Here is a 26,895-nt window from a genome sequence, read left to right on the forward strand (position 1 = left end):
AGAAAAGCATGACAATTTGCATCATAAATGGCATTATAAACATTGTAGTAGCATTGTTAAATTATCCTCTGCTGTCTTATTATTATAGAAAGAAAGCAAATTAGAAAAAAAAATGCTTATTTATATAGAAAACTATAATAAATCGAATTGAAGTATTTCAGAACTTTTTGCTAATGGGCTTATGGTAAATAGATTCTATACCTACAGAAAATGCACAGGAAATGCTCCATTCATAAAATTCTTTAAAATTACACTTCAGGATACCAAAGTCTATTTTAGCACTGACTGAAATCATATAAAGAATCGGGAGTCATCCTACAGAAAAATATTATTTTTAAATCTATCCTCATTTGCCAGATAGTAAATTAAGAACTATATGAGTTTATTGTACAGTATAGTGCATTTTAAGTGATCATAACATAAAATCCATGAATATTTTTTTAAATAACATAAAATGAAACTGGGCTTTTTATGCTGATGGCAAATCAGAATAATATTGAAACAGTAAAGGTTCCAATATCACTTTCACTGAATTAGCCGTCAATTGTAACATGCTTATTCCCCATAAATATTTATGACTCGAGTTTAATCCAATGTTTGTAGAAAGATTGCTTGATTATTAGGTTACATCACAAAAATGCACATTTTATGACTTTACAAAAAAAAGGGAGGAGGAGGGTTTTAAAACTCTGTGTGAGAGTTTGAAGTAAAGAATAGACACCATTTTCTAATACTGACTGTACTCTAGGAAGTAACCTTTAAGGATTATCCAACATTTTAGTATTTGTTCATCTAAATGCAAATGCAGGCGTTCGTTCTGAACAGCATATAGATGTGGAGTGTACTGAGCCAATACACTGAATTCAATTAAAAGGTTTGATTACATTATCCAATAGGGAGTGACTATTCTCACTCTTTCAATTCTGCTCAGATTTTTCTTATTTACTTAGCTTACTCTTGTTCAAATAATAATGTACCCACAGGGAACATAAAGACTATTTTATGTCTAAATAATAAGAACCTACATAATGGTTTCCTTACATACTAAGAGGCATATTTATTAAAAATTTAATTTCTGAGTTTTCTAAAACACCAGAGATTCTTGCAAATGAAACAAAAAGGGGTTTTATCGAAACCACATTACATGGTTAATACTTACAGATCAGTGAAGTGGTATTATTTGCATTAAAATACAGTCATACAGCAGGTAGAGCAGGCTTCTGTGACACCACTGAGAAGACTGTTGGTAGGTATCTATTGGTCTGGATGCTCATTTCTTCAAAGATGTCCAGAAGCAACTGTAGGAACATCCCTTTCCCTTCAGCATTGTAGTACCTGCACTTTAGGCCAGGAATACCCAAGGTGAGCTACCTTTAACTAAAAACCTTTAGGTAGAGCACAAAGCTGCCCTTTGTTTAGGTTGCTTTACTATCTAACATTCCTAGAACATACTCCTGACAGAACTAGTCCTGCCTATAACTAAACCTCATTTACAGGGTACCTGTTTCGACTTTCACTAGAAGGGTTATTCCTCTAGAATAGAACTCTTTACTGGGCCTTGTTGACAACAGACTCTCCAGATACTTCCACCCAATAACATAGATATGTAAATAACTAAGATAAACAAGATACAGTGGCTACCTGAAGCAACTAGGGGAATAGAACTTGTTGGGGACTTGAATCCATAGGAATGGGTCCAGTGTTGGACTGGCCCGGCGGGAAACCAGGAAAAAACCTGGTGGGTCCCGACCCTTAATGGGCCCCCGCAGGGCCAGACCCCTCTCCCGATCAGTTTGTTCAAACAAAAAAGTTTTCTTTAGGTGCCGCGTAGCGCCATCTGTGCATGCGCGAAGCGCCATTCATGCAGGAGCGCTGAGCGGCACCTCTCAAGCAGGCACGCCGAGCGGCACCTTTCAAGTAATCCTGGTGGGCCCCGAACCCCCCAGTCTGACCCTGTATGGTTCTCTATACCTACATGTTTAAAAGTGTTAAAAAACAGTTCTCATGAACATTTTTTGAAGTATAAAGTGATGTAGCTTTAATGGGTTCTCAGGGGTCTAGATATTCTCTTGCAAAAATATTCTATGACTGAGCGTCTGCATCCAGTACTGTAAATAGAAATTGAAAGCCTTTGTTTTTAAAGTAGGATGTGGGCTTGACTACTTTAGTAACACACAGATCACAGAGGAGTATGTTTCTTAAAAATAATACCTTCAGTACAGTACAATAGTTAACTAACCCCACAGATTTTATAAAAGTCAAATGGCAAATTTACGCCAGCAAATTTTTGTGGCAAATTCGCAAATGTATTAGCCAGCAGTGAAATGCAAATCTGCCGCAAATTTGCACCTAGCGAATACATTCACCCATCACTAGCGATTAAGAGTGGCTTGAATGATTTCAGGCTGACCTAATAGTACAATGTAGTACTGTTTCCTACCAGTGGGGCTCTTGAGTGGTCCCACACTTGATTTAATTTTGTATGTTTGTGTGTACATTTTTATTATATTTTATTTATTTATTGTATAGTGCTCCTTGAGGGCAAAGCACTGCTCAGTAAATTAGTAGAACAAACAGGGGGTCATTACAATAAGTCCAAAAAAGTATAAAAATACAATAAACGTAATTAAAAAAATTATAGTTACAATACATATTAAGTGCTTATGGTCAAGGAGACAAAAGGATGGAGGTCCCTGTCCCTTAGAGCTTACAGTCTAAATGGGAGGGTAACATACAGACACAAATAGGAGGGATATTAAATGCTATAGGTTACAGTGGGTACAGTGGGTGACACTGCCATATAAGTGCCAGGTTCAAGTTCAGGTTTTATGCAAATGCTCCAAGAGGTAGTCTTTAAGTTTAGACCTAAAGGCTTTGAGGGAAGATTCTCTCTGGAGAAATTCATGAATGGCATTCCAAATGTAAGATGAATCAAGACAGAAGGGTTTGATGCAGTAGTAGTGGAGGGTGCAATGTTGGTCCCGCAAAAGCAATTATGAAAGATCCTCTCAGCTATCATAGTCTTCTTATAGAAGTGGCATTTGATGTTACTCTACTCTAAAGCTTTGCATGAGCTCAGCATATGCTTCAAAGAAGAGCCCTTAAAAACCTACAAAAAACAGGTTTGTAAGGCAAAACAGTTATAGCAGTCTCTGATGAGGTTCCTGAATAGAATATGCAGCATTTATTTCTCTTAAAGGTATCATATGCCCTCTGGCAAAACGTAAAATTTTTCTGAGAACTGTAGCATTTTACATTATTTATTCCCATGTTATAGCAGTCAAAACCCCACTTTTTCTATATAAGATTTTATATGGTTTTACATTCTGTATCTGAGAAGGATGTGCTTCAATGCCAATGGTTGCTTAATTGGTTGCAAAATTCGGCCCGATATCGATTGTGCAGGCTTGATTTTCATTTGCGATTGAGGGCCCCATTGGCTAGTTGATGTGGTCCTCATTGCATAGTGCCAATTTCCTTCACTGTAATCCTATAATTTGGCCCTAGGGCCGAACGATCGGATAAGCCCGACAACGCTTTGCCTTTGGTGGGCATGTTGGGGAAAGATCTGCTCATTTGCTGACCTCGCCAAATGAGTGGATCTAATAGTGTATGGCCACCTTTAGACAGTAGTTTAGTGGGAGATACAGGTATACTGTAGAATACAGCACAGCCGATATCTTATAACCTAATACTAATGTGTCATTTACTGAACACTATGTAATAGAATACCAAATATTAAGATTTTTTAAAATTTAGAAAACTGAATTACACACACACACATATATATACTTATAATATATGACAATATAGTCACAGAACTATATACATGAAGTTAAATTATTGAGAGAATATTTATGAAATTATTCTAAAGCAATCAAAAGTAATTACTGTAATTTTCTTCAATATCCTGTAAAGCTGCAGTATTAGCAAAGCTTACTATGCAGCAGATCGGAAGATCATATTTTTCACTTTATCCAAGTGTAACCTGCATACATTTCTCAAGGAATAAAACCTTACACTCGTGGGAAGATTAAAAAGAAAATCAATGACTGAATGGTACATTTAAGGCAGAAGAATTTAAGCACTACAGTAGTGTGCCTTCTATAAAGTGCTGCATTGAGTTTATAATTTGGAACTAGGCTATACTTGTTGCTGATAAAATATATTCTGAGAAAAACTGAAGATGGAAGGCCTGTTTAATGACACTAAATAAATAATCTATAGTTTGGATTTTGTTCAGGTGCATTAATCCAAAAAGGTACACTGGCACACAGGGCAATTGAAAAAGCAGGGTTACCCCTTGCTACTTTTATTTAAGCGGACGTGCAACGTTTCGGGGTTCCTACCCCTTTCTCAAGCATACAAACAGTGACCATCGTGCATTGTATAAAACAGGTGTGCAATTAACATAATTAGCATATTAATGACATGCTGTGTATATTCTCAAGGAACCTGATCCTTCAGCCAATGTGATTGGATTATAAACCCATTTAGATTAAAACCTAATAAAAGGATCCAAACAAGTGCATAAAACATGTATAAATAAATATACATTAAAATGTCCAGAATGTGCTAAATCCAGCTGGTGATAGTGCTGTTAAAGATACTGAAAAAAGAAACAATATAAAAATACAAAATTACAAAAAGGATTGCTTATCACTAACACAATTTACACCAGTTAAACCGATACAAAAGATAAAAGATTAAAAGATACAACGTATCAAATTACAAACCACAAACTTGCCCTACTGGAATAAATTAATCGTTACCTGTCCCTGGAGTCTACAAGAGTGTTCTCATCTGAAAAAAATACGAAAAAAATTATTGTATTCAATTCTTCAAATTAAAAGAAGATCTATTGCTAAGCATAACTCTGCTTCATAGAAAACATGATAGATTATATTCCTCGTTGAGTCCCCTCGGGTGTCTAGATTGTAGACACCATATCCAAAAGCATTCCCTCTGTAATAGCTTACGTTTATTATCCTGTCCAGAAAACGCAGTTACTTTCTCCAAAATTTGCCATCTTAATTGTGCCACTCTATGGCCCTGTTCATGAAAATGTTTCGCCAATAAAGTTTCTTTTTTTGTTTTACTTGTTTCTTCCTCCTTACTTTTCTTTTTTGGGGATGAAGCCGGCAGGGGTTTATAATTTCTGAGTACGCTTTTGTGTTCATTTAATCTAACCTTCATTGATCGAGAGGTTTGACCAACGTAGGCTAGTCCACATGGACACTTTAAACAGTAAATGACCTCTTTACTGTCACAAGAAAAACAGCCATGTATAGCATGTTTGGAACCTTTGTGGGGGTGTGTTACATAATTCCCTAGTATAATACTATTACAATGGCCACAGTTTCTGCACGGAAATGTGCCATTCAAATTGGATTTAACAGGAAAAATCCCACTTTTTCTTTCTTTTTTGTTGGTTTTTACAAAGTCCCCAATGTTTTTCCCACGTCTGTAAGAGAACAGTGGTGGCTGCTGGAACAAGTGTCCATGTTTCGAATCAGAACTTAAAATACCCCAATATTTCATGATAATTCTACGAAAAATTTTAGAATTATTATCATACACAGAGACATATGGTATCCTCTGCATTTTTTTCGAGGTAACAGGTTTTTTAGCCAATAGCTGTGCCCTAGGTAAGCTTTTCACTTCCTCTCTAGCCGACTCTAGCAGTGTTTCATCATATCCTTTATCCAAAAATTTTTTTAAAACCTTATTGGACTCTTTCTCATATAAGTTACCATTGGAGGTGATTCGTTTGACCCTTAAAAATTGGCTTTTTGGTAAGCCTTGAATCAAGCCAGGCGGGTGATGGGATGTAAATTTTAACAGGTTGTTACAATCCGTTGGCTTAGTATATACTGTGGTTTCAAAAATCCCATCCGTATATGTGACATTTACGTCCAAAAAATGTATTTCCGAACGATTCACCTCCATAGTGAACTTAATGGTGGGATGTACAGTGTTAAGGAAAGTTAGAAAATCATCCAAAACCTCCCTTGTCCCAGTCCACAAAAAGAACGTATCATCGACATAGCGCATGTATGCCTGGATATATTGAGAAAAATCGATGTTAGAGAAAATGTGTTTCTGTTCAAAATGGTCCATAAACACATTTGCGTAGGCTGGTGCCATGTTTTCTATGAAGCAGAGTTATGCTTAGCAATAGATCTTCTTTTAATTTGAAGAATTGAATACAATAATATTTTTCGTATTTTTTTCAGATGAGAACACTCTTGTAGACTCCAGGGACAGGTAACGATTAATTTATTCCAGTAGGGCAAGTTTGTGGTTTGTAATTTGATACGTTGTATCTTTTAATCTTTTATCTTTTGTATCGGTTTAACTGGTGTAAATTGTGTTAGTGATAAGCAATCCTTTTTGTAATTTTGTATTTTTATATTGTTTCTTTTTTCAGTATCTTTAACAGCACTATCACCAGCTGGATTTAGCACATTCTGGACATTTTAATGTATATTTATTTATACATGTTTTATGCACTTGTTTGGATCCTTTTATTAGGTTTTAAAACTAAATGGGTTTATAATCCAATCACATTGGCTGAAGGATCAGGTTCCTTGAGAATATACACAGCATGTCATTAATATGCTAATTATGTTAATTGCACACCTGTTTTATACAATGCACGATGGTCACTGTTTGTATGCTTGAGAAAGGGGTAGGAACCCCGAAACGTCGCACGTCCGCTTAAATAAAAGTAGCAAGGGGTACCCCTGCTTTTTCAATTGCCCTGTGTGCCAGTGTACCTTTTTGGAAGCCTTTACCGAGGGGGTTGCCGAGCCCTCTACCCTGAGCACCGGGCGTCATTGATTACACTGAGGAGTGTGCTCTGCTTCACCATCCATTTTAGCATTAATCCAACACAGTTTCCATTGTCGTGAATTATGTAAATTTGCAGCATAATACTCTGGGTGAGATATTGCACCATTAAAACTTATCATGTGTACTTTGTGCATGTCATGCTTCTGAAGCTTTTTTGCCCCATGCTATAATACAGAAACCTATTTTTATAAAAGAAACTCTTGACACTTGTAAATATTTTGATTTATCATAACTATTTCCAACTTTTCTATATGTTTTTTGTGGCTTCTAAAAAGGTTTTTTTTATTCTTTATAAAATATTCAGCACAGTAACCTCATTCAAACTACCGTATATACTTGAGTATAAGCTGACCCGAGTATAAGCCGAGGTACCTAATTTTACCAAAAAAAACCTGGGAAAACTTATTGACTCGAGTATAAGCTTAGGGTGAGAAATGCAGCAGCTTTCAATGCTTTCTTTAACTGGACTACAGCTCCCAGCATCCTCCAGTGACCATTCCATTATCAAATCATAGGGGACACTAACTTTGGAAGTGAAAGGTTGGGATTAGGAAGTTGTGCTGTGAGGGGAGCTGTGGATCTTTTTTGGTGGAAAGAAGGATTTGAGTGGGGATTGGTGGGCAGAGGGTAAAGGCCATAATGCAGGCTCTCATACACACGGAGCAGTTGCTCATACACACAAAGGCCTCTTCTCCAGGACCTAGAGTTGCCCCCTCCCACTTGTACTCACTTTGCCTGAGCTTCGTCAAGGCTCTGGTCAGTGATAGTCATAATCTGTTGCAATATGTCGCCGACATCCTGCTTCCTGGGCTCCCCATTGTCTGTTGGGGGGTTGTGCATAGGATGAGGAGTGAGAGTTTGGGGTCCCCCATGGATGGGGAGTCCTGGAATCCCCAACCCCCCTGGCTTGCATCAGTCTGCCTTGTTCATCCATCTGAGCAGCAACAGTGAGGGATCGCTCTCCTGTTTTAATGTGTGTTTCTCACTTGTCCCTCAGCTCTGTCTCCTCTGTCTCCCCTGTCCTTCATATTCTCCTTCTCCTGCCCCGAGTCCTGTCCTGCTCTAATGATCGCTTCCACCATGTGCTTTGCTAGCAAGGAATTCGCCTCGTCTCCCAGCCGCACCAATGAAGTCCCGATTGTGGCCAGTGCGGCAGCGCGCCTGCGGTGATGTCACACGCAGCGCACACACAGTTCAGACTCCAGCAGCCAGTCCGGAGTAGCTGCGGGGGGAGGGTGCATGTCCCGCGGCACCGTGACCTTGCTCGTGACATTCAACAAGGCAATGGATCGTTTCGTGCTGGGCCGCATGGATCTCCATCCCGGATCAGCTAGATACAAAGGATAATTTTTGTGCAAGCAGGCCTGACTCAAGTATAAGCCAAGGTAGACTTTTTCAGCATATTTTGGGTGCTGAAAAACTCGGCTTATACTCGAGTATATATGGCAAGTATAAAAATTCCCATGAATCTTTGTGGGATGTTGCGGAGCATACTGGTGGTTAAAACTGGTTAAAGGAGAACTAAAGCTTAACTAAAGAAGTAGCTAGAAATGTACATTTTGTGCTTCTGTACCAGCCCAAGGCAACCACAGCCCTTTAGCAGGGAAGATCTGTGTCTCCAGAGATGCCCCAGTAGCTCCCCATCTTCTTTTCTGCTGATTCACTGCACATGCTCTGTGCTGCTGTCACTTACAGATCGTAGGGACCCACTAACAATATACATAGAATATTAATGTCACAATATAAGGCTGATTAGTAATTAATACAGATAATTACTACATGTCATCACAGAAACCAGTGCAATTAGCATCAGAATTTAATAATCAGTCCTGTAGCATCAGCTTATATTACAGGCCAAACTCATTTTCTTCATGATAATTTGTGACCATCCCTAATCGTAGCTTCTCAACAGCTGCTCAGAGTCCACTGAGCATGCAAGAGACACTTTCCAAGATGGTGACCCCTCATTGGATTATTACTGCTATTGAGAAGCTAAAATTTTAGGTTAGTACAATAAGTTCAGTATATAAACTATGGCATTTTTAGACATATTCATTTTTAGGGTTCAGTTCTCCTTTGTAAAACAGGATACTATTTTTTTTAGAATAATTGGCATTATTGACATTTTCAAAATGCACTTTTCAAATACATTGCAGCATGATCTGGCTGGGGCAGATTGTCAGTGTGGGCTTTGTTATTTCTTAAAATCTAGCAATTTTATCACAGATCCACTTGGCAACTGTTTTGTTTTTAAAGTACATTATATTTTCCTATATGTAAGAAGATGGGTTTTGAGGACGAGGAATAGGGATGTAGCGAACCGCCGTTTTGGTGTTCGCGAACGCCGTTCGCGAACACCGGCAAAAAATGCGAACGGTTCGCGAACCGTTCGCGAGCTTCGAACACCCGCAAAATCGTTCGATTCGAACGTTCGAAGGATTTTTCGTTCGATTCGAACGTTTGAAGGATTTTCATCGTTCGATCGAAGGATTTTCATTCGAATCGAACAGTCGAGGGATTTTAATCGTTTGAACGAATGGAAATCGTTCGAACGAATGGAAATCGTTCGATTTTAGCGGTCGAATGGTCGCGAACTCAAATTGCGAACGTTCCCAAACGTTCGCGAACATTAGGCGGACGCGAACGGTCGAAGTTCGCGCGAACAAGTTCGCAGGCGAACTGTTCGCTACATCCCTAATGAGGAAGAAAGAAAGTAGGATAATTAAACTGTCATTTTGGATTTAAAAAACACAAGCTTTTTACCAAATCCGGTAATTTTATTATAGAGATGTTGAGATGGCTTTAGGCATAGTATTCAATAATTATATACAGTATTAATGCAGGTCTGTTTAATGCAGAGCAATTTAGATATTCATGCACTGTAGCACTTTCTTGGCTTCTCTAATGTTGTCCTTCCAATTCCAAACATGAGATGATAAAAAGGAATGCAAACTGAAGCAAGTATTTTTTTTTTTAATGCAGCTTTGAAAAGTCAACTAAACCCAGGTTTGCAAATAAATCTAAGGGGGTTATTTACTAAGCTCTGATTGCAAAAATTTCGAAAAATACGTTATTCTATTCTATAAAATCAGACTTTTAAAAACACATTTTTCTGAATTTATTAAACCCTGAGAATGGAAAAATCTGAATCTGAAAATCCGGCATCTCATACCTGTCGAGGTTGCATATAAGTCAATGAGAGAAGTTCCAATGATTTTTTGATGTGTGCTGGGTTTCGTGCATTTCCCCGAAGTTTTCTGACTTTTTGGGGGAATTTTTTTTTTTAAGGCAAAGCAAATTTTAAGGGAAAATGTAATAATAAATAAGCGTAAAAAGCCCTAGCGGATTTGTTTGGAGTTTGTAGCAGGAAATATTGAGATAAATTTAGACTTTGATAAATAACCCCCTAAATCTGCTGATACAGTGCATATTTTCACATTGTAGTTAATATATTTAATTTGGGTTGAAAAAAACCAGAAGTTCAACCCTTCCAAATGACCCCAGTCCTCATACTTAACAGCATATCGTATTTTATAACAGAGGGTTTCAATGAGTCATATGAAATAAATCACTGAGCACCGATTATATCACAAAGCACAATTTATAAGAATATTATTTACAAGATATTCATGGTTCATTTGTTCTAATACACATACCTTTAAATTACTATCATTACACTTTTATATATAAATATATATATATGTGTATATATATATATATATATATATATATATATATATATATATATATATATATATATATATATATATATATACATTTTCCTTTACTAAACTAACTGTAGCTATTAAAGCTTATTATCTGCAGTTAGATCAAGAAGTCCTTCAAGCCAATACAATTCAGTGCATTAATTTCATTTTCTATGAATACCCTTGCATGTAAAATGCATAGTGATGGGCGAATGTATTCGCCAGGTGCCAATTTGCGGCAAATTTGCGTGATTCGCCGCCAGCGAATAAATTCACGAAATGCCCGAAAAAATTCGACAGCGTAGAAAAAAACGGGTGCCGGCATCAAAAACGGGCGCTGGCGAAGCGAAACGGCGAAAATTCGCCCATCACTAAAAATGCATACTGCCTGGAACAATTTAAAATTTTTCAAAATTTATTATCATCAGAAAAAACAGAGACTGTACTTATTTTATTATTAAAACACATATGATAAAAAACAGAGGACCATGGACAGATCCATAGAGTACTCTACTAATACACTGGTCCTTTTACCATCACTATTTGTAATTAAGGATGGCTGAATTTAACCCATTTTGCTTCGACAAAAATTCGCAGCCGGCAAAAATTTGCCAAAATGCATTAAAGTCTATGGGTGACATGTATTTTTGATGCATGACATTTTTTTTTGACGCACAACATTTTTTTTCTCCCATTGAAGTCTATGGGCTTCAATTTTTGCGGCGAAAAACAGAGTAGAAATTTCTCACCCCTAAATCTATGCTTTAGCCACTTCTCTCTCCAAGTGCAAATATTATTTTACAGGCCAATATTCCTCAATTTAATCAGTAACCTTCTGGTACTGTGTCAAATGTAAATCTAAGTAGAGCACATCCACCCCACCCCATGAAGGTAATGTTCCACAGGAAAAAAAATAAAGTAGAGCAATGCAGCAAGAACCAGGGGAGTAAATTGCGTTTCTGTTGCTTTAGAGTCATAAGGCTGCTTAGTGTCAGATTACCATTAGCCCTATCCAGTTTGTCATTTGTGGCATATGGAAATAACGGGATCAGTTTGGGAGGAAAGTGCTGGAGAGGATAGGGGGTAGAGCCATGGTGAATTGTGGGCAAGGCTAAGGCATGCCTGCGTAGGGATGGGGAACCACCAGGGCCTCATCAATCATTGATCTGTCCCTTTGGTGACTGACCATAATTGGCGGCAACCCTTTTAATAAAGCTATTTTTATTGTAGTTTTTATTGGCCCTGTAAGCACTGCATTGAGTTCAGTACAAAGCTAAAATGTTTTTTTTTCTAGTATGAATTAAACGCTTTAATCTTTATAGGTACAGTATACACATTAAAAATAATGTTTCTGTAAAAGAAATAGCTATTTATCCATTTGACTTATTTTACAGTGCAATGTAAAAAAAATTCCCATAACCTACAAACACATATTACAGGTATCCTAACTGTGATGTGATCATCATGATTTGAGTTAATTGCTTGGACAGATTATCATGTGGGAGGAAAATTAGCAGCTTAACAGTACAACTGTTTTTATGGGCTTCTTGTTTTATCGGAAATCCCACTCCAGAAAAACCCACGCATTTTGTTCTTTAGTATTACAGTTTTCTGGCATTCAATCCTACTTACAGTACAATATGGTCTAATAGATAGAGGACCAACTAGTTTCTGGAAGTCTGTATTAGGCATATTAGAAGTAAACTAATTTGTAAACTTAAAGAAATGGTTGAAATGTTGTCTTAAATCAAGTCTCTGCTGTAAAAATGTCTACTGTACATCGTCTGCGATGTTAAACTGTGTCAGGATTTTAAAACTGCCTACAGATTCCTTCTAAAATTATCTTCTCAATTTATATTCATTCAAATGCACAGGATTGGTTTTTCTTTTACACAACCCAACAGAAATTTTCCTAGATGTTCTCCACTATAAAAGAAAAAGGGGATTGGATTTTTTCAATGTAGACTTTAGGTAAAAACGTACTTTCTTATACATTATCGTCATTTGTACCAGCAAAATTATAATGTTATATTTCTTGGCCCTCACTATAGTAATTTTACAAAAGAAACATCAAAAATGACTATGTTCGAGTTCACATTGGTTCACACAAATTTTGAAATTCAAGTGTAAAGCTTCGGTAACTAAAATCGGCTACATTTTATATAAAAGTCAATGGGGAAGTGTGTCTGTAAATTGAAGCAACTTTATTCTTTCAGTTTATTTAAGCAGTCAAGACCATTTTATCAAAAACAATCGGAACATGTTTTCCCTTTGTACAGCAAGTCAAATGACTAAAGGCCAAATATATCTGAAATGAAAGTGTGAAACAAGAGCTCACCACAAAAAACTCACATTTAAAATTCTGCCTCTACGGTATAACTAACCATTATTACAGTTTTCTTTCCTTGAAAGCACCCTACAAAATACAATAGTCTTATGTTCTAATAACCTTAGTAACATTTTAGAAAAATATTTTTGCTGAATTATAAATTTGAACATTATATTCACAGAATAATTAATAACGTGATATTTCTTTTGGACATTATGGCTCCTATATGGACAGAAGTGCAACTTGCTAAAATGTAGGCAAAGTGGAGGCTCATTGACACCATTCAGAAATGTACTTGTATCCATTAATGCTCCTTTACAACTTGCAATGCATGCACCCAAATTTGCTTCTATCATTGTTTAAACATAAATTAAGGTAGTTGCAATTTAGCGGGCATCTTAGAATTTGTTGACTTCTGGGGGGAAATACTACATTGTGAGTATAAGTCATAACTATTTGCAGCCAAAATTGTTTACACTGCACATTGCATGTTTATTTATAAAGACCGGTTGACACATGTGTAAAGATGTTTAAGTGCTTTTAGAATATGGGAAACATTAAGGGGCAGATCTATCAAGGGTCGAAGTGAATTAGAGGGAATTTGAAATTCAAAGTAATTTTTTGGATTCTTTGACCATCGAATAGAATACTACAACTTCAACTTCGAATTCGATTCGAAGTAAAATAATTCGAATATTCGACCATTCGATAATCAAAGTATTTTTGACTTCGAAATTCGACCCTTGATAAATCTGCCCCATACACTTCAGTGTCAGATTATGACATTTTAAATCACACATAGTTCTAATTCTGTATATTTTGTGGCATATGTAGCCACAAATACCTAGTTGGAAGGGCAGTTAAGGTGAGATTTAAATGATCACATATTTGCTGTCTTAAATATTGTCAGAGCTATGATACATATAAAAGTACCTGAAACACACTATTCTAAACACTTTTTCAATAAAGCCTCTCATTATGAATTAAGTTACAGTATGTCTTTCCCTTTATATTCATGTATATATTAAGTTCTAATATACTGGGCAAACTTTACCAACTGTTTCAATCAGTATTTGTAAGTAATTTGTTTGTTTGATATCCATTATACACCCTTCTATTTTACAGCGCTACAAATAAGTAGTTACATTATAAATACATGTTCATAATTATAATAATCATAATAACATTTATTAATATTTTAAGTTTAATTAATAATTGATATGCATGGTTGTAAAATGAAATTAGTTAAGTCAAGTATCAAACTGAAGTGTCCCCATTACAAAATAATGAGCTGGGTGTTCTCAATGGCAAAAGTTAATGAGATGCCTTCAAGGGAAGTCACTGATATTACTGTTATTGTATTATGTGAATAACTCTGGGCTAATTGGAAGAGAGAATATGAATGTTGTATATTCTCTTTCAACAAATATTGCAAAGTCGTTTTTTGTATCTAATGTAGAACAGATTCAAGTCTGTTTTTGCATTGGAGGACACAATACATTCAAGCCACTATAGGTGGATTAGTGTTAAATATCCAATATATTCACATCTGACATGTTATCCCTATGCTAGTTCACCTTGCTTCACCCTGGCCAATATGAGGGCCAAGGTGTTTAACTACAGCTTTTAGTAAACATAGCAAAGCAGCTGATTGTCAGAATAATTAAACATGGGCTACTTTTTCAGCTATTCCTTTACAGAATATTGGGAATGGTTTAGATAATTTTAGATATAGCTGCCCAGCAATATAGAAGCAATCCCAAAATATACACTACTGTACATTCTTATTCTATTTTGATTCAGAGGTAGAGCACTCTTTCTGTTAGAAGTATAAAACTGTTTTAACCACTTCATGTATTATAGGATGTACATCATCAATATCTTACCATATACGGGTCCTGAATCCCCTTTGCTAAATGAATGTGCAGTGCCTCCAACTAGTGGGATCCGGGGATACACCTATTGGTGGCCCCACTGGGAACAAATAATTAAACACACCAGTTGCCATAAACCAATATGAACTTTATAAACTGAATTCACGTAAAATGCATTCACATATATATATATAGCAATAATCCTTTCTTAAGGCAAAGTCCCACACTCCACTCTAGGTGGATAAAGAGAGTCACAAGCATGCTTGGAGGATCTTTATGACATTTTAGTCCTGTGATTTGTAAGTGCTGTACAGATCAAGACCATCAGTTTTATTATTAATATTATTTTGCTAGGGGTTTGTGATTATATAATGCTCATTTTATTGTCTGTATTAGGACAAGATAATAAGCTATACAGTTTTGCATAGTGAAAGTGAAACACTCGTTCTATAAATGCTAATTTAAAATATTTTATTTAAAATTTTAGCATAACATCAAATTAAATACATCAAGAGAAAACATTACTAATCAATAATCATTAATATCCATCTACATTTGAATTACCCAGATGACTGACATACACAAATTTAGAAGTCTTGTGTTTTGACACTTGTGCATTGATGATTTTAATTACCTGCATATTCATGGTCATAGCTTGTTTTTACCCCTACAGGACAAGGGACTCAACAAGAATCTTCACTATTTCTAACCCAGTGCAGCAATGCCACCATCCTATGTTCTTCATTTTTTGTAAGTGTTGTCCATCTTTCATCTTTATTTTGTGATGTAAAGTGTTTATTAACAGATATAAAAACTATTATTCTGGTGTTCCCACAAATGCCATAAGTGTTTGAGTAAACCCCTCTGAATGTTTTACATCATGTTTCTACCAACACTTTTTTTATTGTCTTTATGTAGTATAAAGTGTTCCTGTTAGTACTTGTTCTTCATAATGTTTCCTAAGATCATGAATTCATAATGTAACCCAAAAGCCAAATGAAGTGCTATTTTACTGTAGCTCTTAATCTGTAGGTGGTTATTCTGTAAGTGTTGGCCCTTGCATTATGTAGGAGGCAGTGTTGTAAAACTATATTTCTCAGTAGAAATAATAAAATGGGAGCCAGTGGTTCTTAAAAATAAACAATAACTTTATTATTGGCAGGATTGATGCACCAATCTCTTGGGAAATATATAATAAAATATGATAAGAAAAAGAACAGTTGTTTACGATATATTGTACATATGATATACTTAGGGGGTTATTTATCAAAGTCCAAATTTATCTCAATATTTTCTGCTACAAATTTGATCAAATTCACTCGGGTCTTTTCATCAGATTTTCATGAATTTCGCAATTTTTTCGGAATTTTCACCTGAAAACTTTGGGTATTACACGAAACCAAGCGCACATCAAAAAATCATTGGGACTTCTCCCATTGAATTATATGCAACCTCGACAGGTCTGAGATGCCGGATTTCAGATTCAGACTTTTCCGTCCTCAGGGATTAATAAATTCTGAAAAATTTGTAATTTTTTAAAAGTCTGATCACAAATTGTTCATGATTTTTGCATTCGAGTTTAGTAAATAAACCCCTTACTGTACACATAGAACCTTTAGAAGTAATCGCCAATCAGGGGCTAGTAAGCAGTCTATAGATGCTCAACCTGCAAATGTTCAACCTCAGCTTGCAAGGTCTCTGAGTGGAACTTGGGCAGCACTTCATCTAACCCTATGCACTTGGATCCCTATTCTGGGCTGGTACACCAGTCTACTCGATAAATACTCGATAAATACCATAACTTAACCTAACTTACATATGGAGGCTTATTTATTGAAGGTTAAATTTTAGTGGGTCAGAGGTTTTTGAAACCAAGACTTGAATCTTAAACCAGTCATTGAATTTATTAAAAGATCCGAATATAAAAAGTATGAACAAAAGAAAAGTACAAAACGGTGAGCTAAAAAATATAAATACCTTGAAAACATCTAAAAAGTCAGGTTTTTCAGACAATTCCTAGCAGAAAAAAATCCAAAAACATCATAAATCCAAATTGATTAAAAGTTGTCCAATAAGATCAGCACAGCTCCAATTGACTTCTATAGGACCTTGACATTTTAATTTGGCATTTTTCTTTTTTGCATTAGAAGTTTTAGTGATTTTCGTGGAAAAAATGCGTAATTAAATTTTTAGTAAATGGGCAGCTAACTTCCTTCAATGGGTTTCATCTGCGCAGGCTCTAAACATCTCCTTCTTGCCTAGGTGGAATCCAAGGAGGGGCTCTTTTATACAATAGAAAAATGACCCCTCCCGGCTGGTTTTGGACAGTTTCACATAGGATCAGGGAACAGTTTTTCCCTCCCAAATGCAATTTAGACCCAACTTAGCTGTATTTTAACTTTAGGGAACTGCTTGCAAACATATGTTTTCAGTCCTCTACAATAACAAGGCTATGGAGTGCATCAATATTGAATAAGATTGGCAAAGCATTTTTGTGGATTTTAAGAGAGCTCAATGTTGCAAAGAGAGGACTCCATAGGTGATCCATTCTAAAAAAAAAAAACTGTGCATAGTGGGCTTCAAACTCTTGGAGGACATATTCATTCCATGGTAGTGTATGAGCACATTGTTTATCAAAGTTCCTTTAAAGTGTTCTTTTAGCCTGTCATTGAGGTTCATCGTGCAACCATAGTTTGTGCATTGTGTCTGTGTTCTCTTTGACAGTTAAGTTTGACTTTGTTTGCTATATGTCATGTTTTTGGAGGCTGTTTAGTTTGAGAACATAATGTCTGGACACTCTGTTATCTGCTTTATGCTGCTTTGAAAGCTTCCATGTCAAAGTGTTTTATTTTACTATTGAATGTCACTCAATCTAATATGATTCCTATCTGTAGCTGGTTTAGTAATGAGGGAGTGTGAGTACTTCATGCTTAACATTCTTTTCTATGTTGCATTTCTATTGTATTGTTCACAGTGTGTCAATAAATAGATAGCTTTGGCTATAATTGCACCAGACTTCGGCGCATCTTTGTACAGTATGGTGCAGTAAGTAAATGATGTCTAAAGAGTTTCCCATAGGCAACCCCCTCTCTTAATACCTTTATTTTAAATATTCTTGTTTACAAATGAACAGAAGTCCACCATGTAGTGAGTTTGGTGTCACTGCCAGTGCCCTCTTCTTTAACACAGTCTTCTGTGGGAACCTTGGAGCTCCAGGGTTCCTCTGCATCAATAGGCACAATTGCATGAAATTTAAAACAGGGAACAGGAGAAAGGCAGCAGAAACCCGAGTACAACTATACCCAAGTGCAAGGACCACATTTTCACTCATGTACCTTTAACAAATGGGCTTTTTAAAAGTTAACTCAGCTAAGTACAAGGCAGTCAAGTGAGAATTATACAACATTCTCTATTTTAAGTCTTATGACTCTCTAGTCCCATTTCTCTCTACCTTTGCTTTGTTGAACCATCAGTAAATTAATGGGAAAATCTAATTCTAAAGGGCAGGTTATAGACAGCACAGACGCATGCTTTTGAAAAATGGGGCTTTTGGATTCCGGACAGACATAATGTGATTGTACGCTTCCCTGTATTGATATATTTAGCTCTAGTTTAAGAAATACATATAAAATATGCGTATTCCTTATCTGCATATACATGTATATATTTATTCATGTCAGTCATATTGTTACCCTTCTTTATAGGAAAACATTAAATACTTTGAATCTGAACTTTTATATCTAAAAGAGCCAATATTTGGTTGTGTTTTCATATTACATGCTGAACTGAATACTATCCAAAGGTCAAATCGTTTGTATGTCAGTATAAATTTCTCATGCTTTGCTTGTCTCAGGTTTTTCCATAAAGCAGTGTGCTGTTGAAAATATATCACTGTTATACTAAATTCAAGGGCACTTTTGACATTTTATCATTATATTTTTAATTTGTCAAAGGACTCCAATAAAATTGTAATAAAATTCTTGCCTGCAGCCCTTATACATTTCATTGTAAGTGTTTGACAGGTTTCTAGATCAGGTCACATTGTAGTGTACCTTATAAATCTGCCTCATTTAAAAATGCAATTGCCATGTGAAAATCACAAACATGACATCATATTGCCATGTCTGTAACTGACATGGCAACATTATTAACATTATTAACATTATTAACATTATTAACTAAAACTGAATTGTGGGAAACCACTAATTATCATGTCCCACAGCTTGAGCGTATTTTAGCAATGCAAGTATGGGGTTTGTTATACAGAAAACCCTGTTTCTGCCCCTTTTCAGGGTAGAATATATGTCCCTCAGTGAGTCAGCCTACTCACCAAAATGAAATAAAGGTCAAGCTCATAAATCTTTCCCTCAAATCTCAATCACCACAGTCAGCCATAAAGGAGGATAAGAACAGATATAGTGTGGTATATTTATTTAAAGATTAAAATAAAAATGTACAGACTACTTACAAGTGTACAATAAATCAGCACATTGAGATATGACCCTGAGTTGTAGTAAAATAATTTTTGTGTAGTTCACGCTACACTTCCTCAGTAATAAATGAATCACAAATGTATAAAAATAGATTTGTTTGTTTTTCTGAACATTTGGATACTGCCCTTGCTCCTTTATTCAGCAAAGCAATTGGGGCAAGTCACAGTTATAGAATACCTTTGAGAAGAGTGTTTAAAAGTTTGTGCTTTGCATGAGCACTTGTGTTGACAACTCTACATTGTTGACGTGGGAAATCTTGTATAGACAAAGAGCAGGAAAATCTCTGGTCTTGTTTTTTTATGCATGTGCAAATGCATGTCATTGCCAAAAGGCAGTTTTGATTTATTGTAGCCAATGTAATATGCCATAGGACTCATTTAATTTAACATTTGTGGGGCATGGTGCAAAGGGCAGAAAAGACAGTGGCAAGCAACATGAAGTTTGTTCTTTTACATGCTTATTGTGTCCTAAGTTGCACCATTTTAGGCTTCAGAATGGTTTGCAAAGACTTGTGCCTCAAGTTGGGGCTGATGGAGTGGATTTGGGTAGCATGAATGCACCCTAGCTTTTGTGCATATTTAGATGTCCAAGCTAGGGAGCACCGGGGGACCATAGGCATTGGAGAGCCCTGTACATAGTAACATAGTAAGTAAGGTTGAAAAAAGACACACGTCCATCAAGTTCAACCTTTTCGGGTTTTTTTTTTAATCTGCCTAACTGCTAGTTGATCCAGAGAAAGGCAAAAAAGCCCATCTGAAGCCAATTTGCCTCAGACTGACTCCAAAATGGCAATCGGACTTGTCCCTGGATCAACTTGGACTATGAGCTATCTCCTATAACCATGTATTCCTTCACTTGCTAAAAAGCCATCCAACCCCTTCTTAAAGCTATCTAATGTATCAGCCTGTACGACTGATTCAGGGAGAGAATTCCACATCTTCACAGCTCTCACTACCCCTTCCGAATATTTAATCAGAAATTACTTTCTATTAATTGGAATGGGTGACCTTGCATCAGCTGGAAAGATCTACTGGTAAATCAAGCATTAAAGAGATTATTATATGATCCCCTTATATATTTATACATAGTTATCATATCACCCCTTAAGAGCCTCTTCTCCAGTGTGAACAACCCCAATAACAATGTACCTTGCACTTAATACAGATTAAGATATAATTAATCCTTAATAGAAGAAAAATTCCCCTTCCAAATATTTAGGCGGAACTTCTTTTCTTCTAATCAGAATGGGTGACCTAATGTCAGCTGGAAAGACCGTAGTTTAGAAAGCAGTCATTTGTGGGGCACAGTATCAAGCACTTTGGCAAAATCCAAATCACATCTACTGCCCCCCCCACCCACTGTCCAGCATCTTACTTACCTCATCATAAAAAGCAATCAAATTTGTCTGACATGACCTATCCTTCATAAAGCCATGATGAGTGCTGCTCATAATGCCATTCACTAGGACAAAATTTTGAATGTGATCCCTTAACAAGCCTTCAAATAATTTGCCCACCACAAATGTCAAACTTACTGGCCTATAATTGCCAGGCTGAGATCGCAATCCCTTTTTAAATATTGGAATAACATCAGCCTTTCTCCAATCTATAGGCACCATACCAGATGAAAGTGAATCTGAGAAAATCAGAAATAGGGGCTGGTCTAAAATTGAACTAAGCTCTCTTAGAACCCGGGGGTGTTAGTCAGGTACTTGTTACCTGGCTAAGGCAGGCATTGCAAATAGGGCTCCTTTGTCCCTGATGATATTGCACTCTGCACCTTGAACTATTTTCTTTATAAAGCACAAGGTGCAGAGGGAAGCTCCCACCTCCAACTGCTACAGGTGCTTCATAAATTGGTCCTTACGGGTATGTAAATGAGCTCTCATGCCTTGCTAAGCAAAGATAAAAAAACACGCAGTAGCTTGTCATCCTAAATGCCCTTTTTTAAATGATGCTCAATGCTGTCTTTAGGTGGTCAGAATAGGGACAACTACCGAGGGAACCACCATGGTGGCTGACTGCATTTTGCAAATGAATTCAGGATTTATGAAAAAAGGGGCAATTCACTAATTAAGTATTTTCTGTTCTATTTATCCTTGGTTTGCTGAATATTTTCATAACAGATCAAATTTTAAGCAGGTTTAAAAATAACGATGTTGTAACGATGCTATTATGTGTTTTAGTGATACTGTGCAGTTTTGTAGTTTTCGCTTCACTGCAATTTAATTCTGTGGATCATTCTTTGCTGAATGCAAAAGATAAAGGTCCTGAATTTGATCAATGAACATGTACTTTGCCCAAATACTTCTAAAATACTAGGCTTGGTGACAGCAAAACAAAATAAATATAAAACAGTTGTGTGTTCATAAAAATATGATGTTTATTTAAATTCAGGTGGCATATATTAAACAATAATGATCCTTGCAATGTATCCTAGATTAGTAAAGTAGACACCGAAGTTAATTTACATACATTTTAATGGAACGCTATATATAGTACTGAAATGTTTCTTTGTATACATTTGAATAATTGCTTGCAGTACCTTTTGGAGCAGATTTTTGCTTTGCTAATACACCATAATATTGGAATATAGTTACAGTGGCTGAAAAACACATAAAACCCAAAGGGCTCCTACAGACGACAGCCTTAACCATAGCTCCTCTGCATTCCATTTTAAAGAACATCTTGCTTTTTTTATGAGTAATAGTTTTAATGAGTATTTGTCAAGGCCTGATGGCACTTATGATACTGAAGTCGGGACATGGAAGCTGCAATGTAGGCAGGAAAAGTCCAAGGGTCAAGGAACAAGGATCAGTCAATATAGTGCACCCAGGAACTCACATATTTGGGCATCGAACCCGGGTCTCTGGCACCTTTTCATTGAAAATGTTTGCACCAAACCACCACGTTATGACATCAGGAGGTGGCGCATCACTACTTTGGGCATTGTGAAGAGGAGCACGAAGAGTATTATTTTACATTCAATTACTTCACCTACTGCATTTAAAAGAGTTTATTTAATCAATACTATTTCTATTCATTTTCAAGCGTTTTAGGTGAAACAGTAATTTTGTTTACATCATTCATATTTGGAAGGAGTGATTTTTTAAATTAGTTTACGCCAGGGTCAGTGTCGGACTGGGACACCAGGGGCCCACCAAAAACCCTTAGACCAGAGGCCCACCCAAAAACCTTTAGACCAGGGGCCCATTTTAAGTATTATTTTCTTACTCTCCTCACTCAACCTCTATTCCCCTATTCTCTTTTCTTTTCATACTATAACCTATTATTCCAGCTATTTAGCCTTTTTATACTTATATAAATAAGTAGTGATGGGCGAATTTGCGCCGTTTAGCTTTGCCGAAAAATTCGCAAAATTTGCGCGAAATTTGCGAAACAGGGAAAAAATGTGCGAAATCGCGACGGCGTCTCGTTTTTGGCGCCGGTGCCCGTTTTTTACGCTGGCGCCCGTTTTTTCAACGCCGGCGCCCATTTTTTGCGCGATTTTTGTTGCGAATTTTTGCGAATTTATTCGCTGGCGGCGATTCGCGCAAATTCGCCGCAAATTCGCGCCTGGCGAATAAATTCGCCCATCACTATCAATAAGGAATGGCCATGAAATAAGCCAAATGTTTAGAAGCAGGAGGGCCCACTGACACCTGGGCCCACCGGGAGTTTTCCTGGTATCCCGGTGGGCCAGTCCGACACTGGCCAGGGTAAAAATAATTTGCTCTGTGCTGTACACCATTTTGACATTCAGTTTCTACTTCTGAAAGGGAAGATAACAAGGCAGTTTATTGCCAATAGATTACCCACAATAGTGCAAGCTAGAATGACTTTTTTATTCTGTAGAATGCTTTACCATACCCAAGTAAACCGCAATAGTAGCTCTCTCTCTGTTTGTTTAGGATAGCAGCTGTCATATTAGCTTGTGACATAACTTCTTGTCTGAGTCAATCCCTGCTTACTCATAGCTCTGTGCTCAGATTACAGTGGGGGGGGAGAAGGGAGGGGGAGAGGGAAGCAAACTGAGTATGCTTAAGCCTGTGTCCTAGAGGATTATGCAGGAAGTCTGATACAGAAGGCCACATATACACAATGGAAGGAGAGAAATGTGGTGCTTTTTTGACAGAGGACTCAGCACAGCATTACTGTATGTTCCTGGTCATCTTCTCTGCTCCTCTCAGAGACACACTTTTCACACCATCCACTGCCACCTTTCCTCTCAAACCTTTCTATCTTGTTGCTCCTTACCACTGTGTCTTTTGCCACACAGCACTTAAGCTCTGTGTACTTATTAAGTACTTTTATATATTGTACTTTTATTTATATTGTACTTTTAAGCATTGTACAGAGCTGCAGCTCCTAAACAGCACTTTACAAATAAAGTTATGCATATCATACATACATTACTTTGAAGGTTTACTGTTGTATTTACATAGACCTTTTTGATAAAGCTTACTTAATGTTAGCCTAAAGGTTTGTTTCTAAATGTGGTGAAATCTGCAAAGTGAATCACAATTAGAATAAAAGAAAAAGTGCAGAGTGCAAAAAAGACCACAGTATGTAGTAATTTATATATTCTGAAATAAATATGCTGTATTCTGATAAAGTCCAAGAATTTTATAAAATAACATCCACTTTGACTTCTATTGACTTTAGAAGTCGTTTTAATTTTGAATATTTTTTGTCCTGTGTGCAATTAAAGTATATGCATATTTCAATAATTACATATTTCTTGATATTTCCTTAATTTTTTGATCATCTTGCTGATCATAACACTGCCAAAATACTTGTGTCACTCGAGATCATCGTATGTTACTATTATAGCATAACATATTTAAAATAAATTTTTTATTGTGCTTTCATTCTCCTTTAAAGGAGCATTCAGTTCAACACAATATAAGATGTTTCATGATTTTTAGTTAGAATACATTATGTTCTCCTATAACATTTTGCACTTTGCAAGATACATTGCACCGTTAAAGACTACATTTTCTTTATAAGATAAAAATATGTTTTCTCAAAATGCATTTAATGTTTTTATTTTTTTTTTGCAGATCAGGCCATTCATTAGGAAGCCATGCTTGGATTTTAATAGCCATTTTTCAACTTGCCATGGATTTCATTATTTGTGAATCAGGATCCCCAGGCAAAGCATACAAACATTTACAAAGACCTTCACTAGTACATAGGACACATAAGGTTGCTTTGTGGAGTCCAAAAGAAATGCTAAAACTGAGGAACCAGAAACATTATTGGAATCCTATTAATTATGAACGTTCTGTTTTGCCAATAGAAAGGAAACATTATAAAACATATCATAAAGACCATGCAAACATAATTTTTTCTAGAAATGTGCCATTAAAAAACTCTATCATGGAAAACTCACATTATTCATCAGAACAAATAAAAAGCACTGTCAAAATGACAAATCTGAATAGGAGTAAGCGACAGCTCCAAAGCTGGGACAACTTGAAACGTTTTTTGGATAGTGAAAGTCAGCTAACGACAGTCTCTGAATTTATTTTATGGGGACCAACAGGGGATGATGACGTTGTGGTGTCAAGCACATTCCCTGGAATTTATGAGACCACAAAAACCTCTACTGTTCAAGCCAGGACAACTTTGTTGGAAACAACAACTACCACAATAGCTTCCACAACCACAAATGTCAAAGTCACTACATTACAAAACCCAGGGATTCATCGAAAGAAAGCCCCTGGTAGGATTAGCACAGCTGACCCAAATCCAGGTAATGGAAAGACTGCACGACCACCAAGGATACCCAATGAATCTTCAGGTATTTATATTTATGTATATCTTTTTATAATATGATTTGTATGGTCTTGAGGGATTTTCTGTAATGTATAATGGGCTGCTGAAAATGTTTGTATGCTTTTATCAAACAAAAGCTTGAGTAATAAAAAAAAAATTATTAAAAGTTGAGTTTTCGGAAAGTTTGAGACTTCAGGAAGCAAATGCAAAGGGATTAAAACAGGAATAGCAACAATGAAATATCCATTGTACTGTGTTTCCTTTATCGAGCAAAACAATGTGGAACACATCTATAATTTGATGTGTAGTTCAGATGTCTGTGTTTTGATCAATTCATAATTGTATTGAAAAAAGAAAAATCGTTTTGGTGCAGTTCTCTAAATATGCCACCTGCTGCTATGGCCCAGCGCATTGTTTTATAACTACAAACATATTTTATTTGATCCAGTCTCACAATAAAGTCCAAAAAAGAGTTCATGACATGAATAATGTAGACATTATTAAAGCGATACTGACATTTATAATGACTACATTTATTATAAAGCATTTCTTTACACAGGTCAAAGGAGTTATGTTCTCATAGCTTAAACGTCCACTGCATTTTTATCTCTTTAACTTTCATTGTATGAAACCATATGTATCCCTCTGCAGCAATGTAGTAAATGTTGATGAGGCTTTCATTTAAATAGCAATTGATGGTTTTGTCTCGTGGGATAATGGCTCTGATCCTGAGAATCTATACAAAGACGTATTTTCTTTTGTTTGCCAGAAAGGAAACATTGAAAAATATAAGACATTGTTCATAGACGAAAGTAAACACTTCATTCTTTTAAGTATTTTACATTGAGCAGCAACCTTTACACCTTTAGTTTTTTCTTAATTTATTCTCCCAATTTTCTCCCAAATTTCTTCCAAATTGTAGGAGTTGGGCCACACGTGAAGGTCATTTTGCAGACAGCCATTTACAAATAAATGCAATTGCATCGCTAATGTAATAGTATTTGTATTTTATTCAGTGTATATAATAAATAATATTTAGTAACTGCACATAATGTATTCATCACTTTCATTTTTTTTATAAGTATTGTAATAGCTTAGCTGTGCATTTTATGTCATCCCAAATCTTTAAATCATTTCAGATCATTAGTTTTATTATTTTCACCAAGTGGCTATGGTAATGAATCATTCAGCCAATAGAAACCCATTGTAATGATAATACAGAGCATGCATGCAGCATAAGAGAGTCTATACTGTTTTTAAGATTTCATCATTTTGGCTTTGTCACGAACACGGTACTTCCAGCCGCACGTGACTTTAGGTGTGGCTATCAGGGGTCACTCACTCAGTCTCTCACCCACCTTGCACACAGGTTAGACTAACACAAAAGCACCCCAAACACCAACCAACACCCACAAAACTCATTCGCTGCCACCATCTATCATTCACAGGCGATAGAAACCTAATGTGACTATTCCCCTGTTCTCTCTAACAGGTAATAACTCACAATACACCAATTCATTAACACTCTCTCAGTATAGTCAGTTAGTTCCTACTAACTCAACAAGTACTTCAGCATGCAGAGGGTTAATGCTCACAGTTACACTCTTTCAGGCTAGGTTCGTTTAGAGCATCAAAGACAATCTTATTAAATTCTCTTTAATATTATAAAAGGTATAACAGTGCAAAATACAAAAAGATGTTACAAAAGAGACATACATTCAATAATACAATTACAAACAGTTGTAAAATAAAAGGGAAAACATGGAAAACCTATACTTAACTCCAAAGATATAGAATTCCTGGTCCTGGAGGCAAGGGGAAACAAACGGGATAACTTCCAATCGCAATTGGTCCTCC

General features: G+C 36.3%; 1 protein-coding gene across 2 annotated transcripts in view; it reads left to right on the top strand.

The window, feature by feature from the left end:
* The window catches only part of ajap1.S (adherens junctions associated protein 1 S homeolog), a 132,041-nt gene that overhangs the window by 33,267 nt on the left and 71,879 nt on the right, over positions 1–26,895 (top strand). The window contains exons 2-3 of one of the 2 annotated variants that reach the window (XM_041571474.1): positions 15,439–15,515; positions 24,321–25,063. In XM_041571474.1, the coding sequence (XP_041427408.1) occupies positions 15,487–15,515; positions 24,321–25,063 (772 nt within the window). In that variant the 5' untranslated portion in view covers positions 15,439–15,486. The remainder of the gene's footprint in view (positions 1–15,438; positions 15,516–24,320; positions 25,064–26,895) is intronic. The other variant, XM_041571475.1, reaches the window with a different exon arrangement.

The sequence above is a fragment of the Xenopus laevis genome, chromosome 7S, assembly GCF_017654675.1.
Source record: "Xenopus laevis strain J_2021 chromosome 7S, Xenopus_laevis_v10.1, whole genome shotgun sequence".
In the NCBI taxonomy this organism is placed as follows: domain Eukaryota; kingdom Metazoa; phylum Chordata; class Amphibia; order Anura; family Pipidae; genus Xenopus; species Xenopus laevis.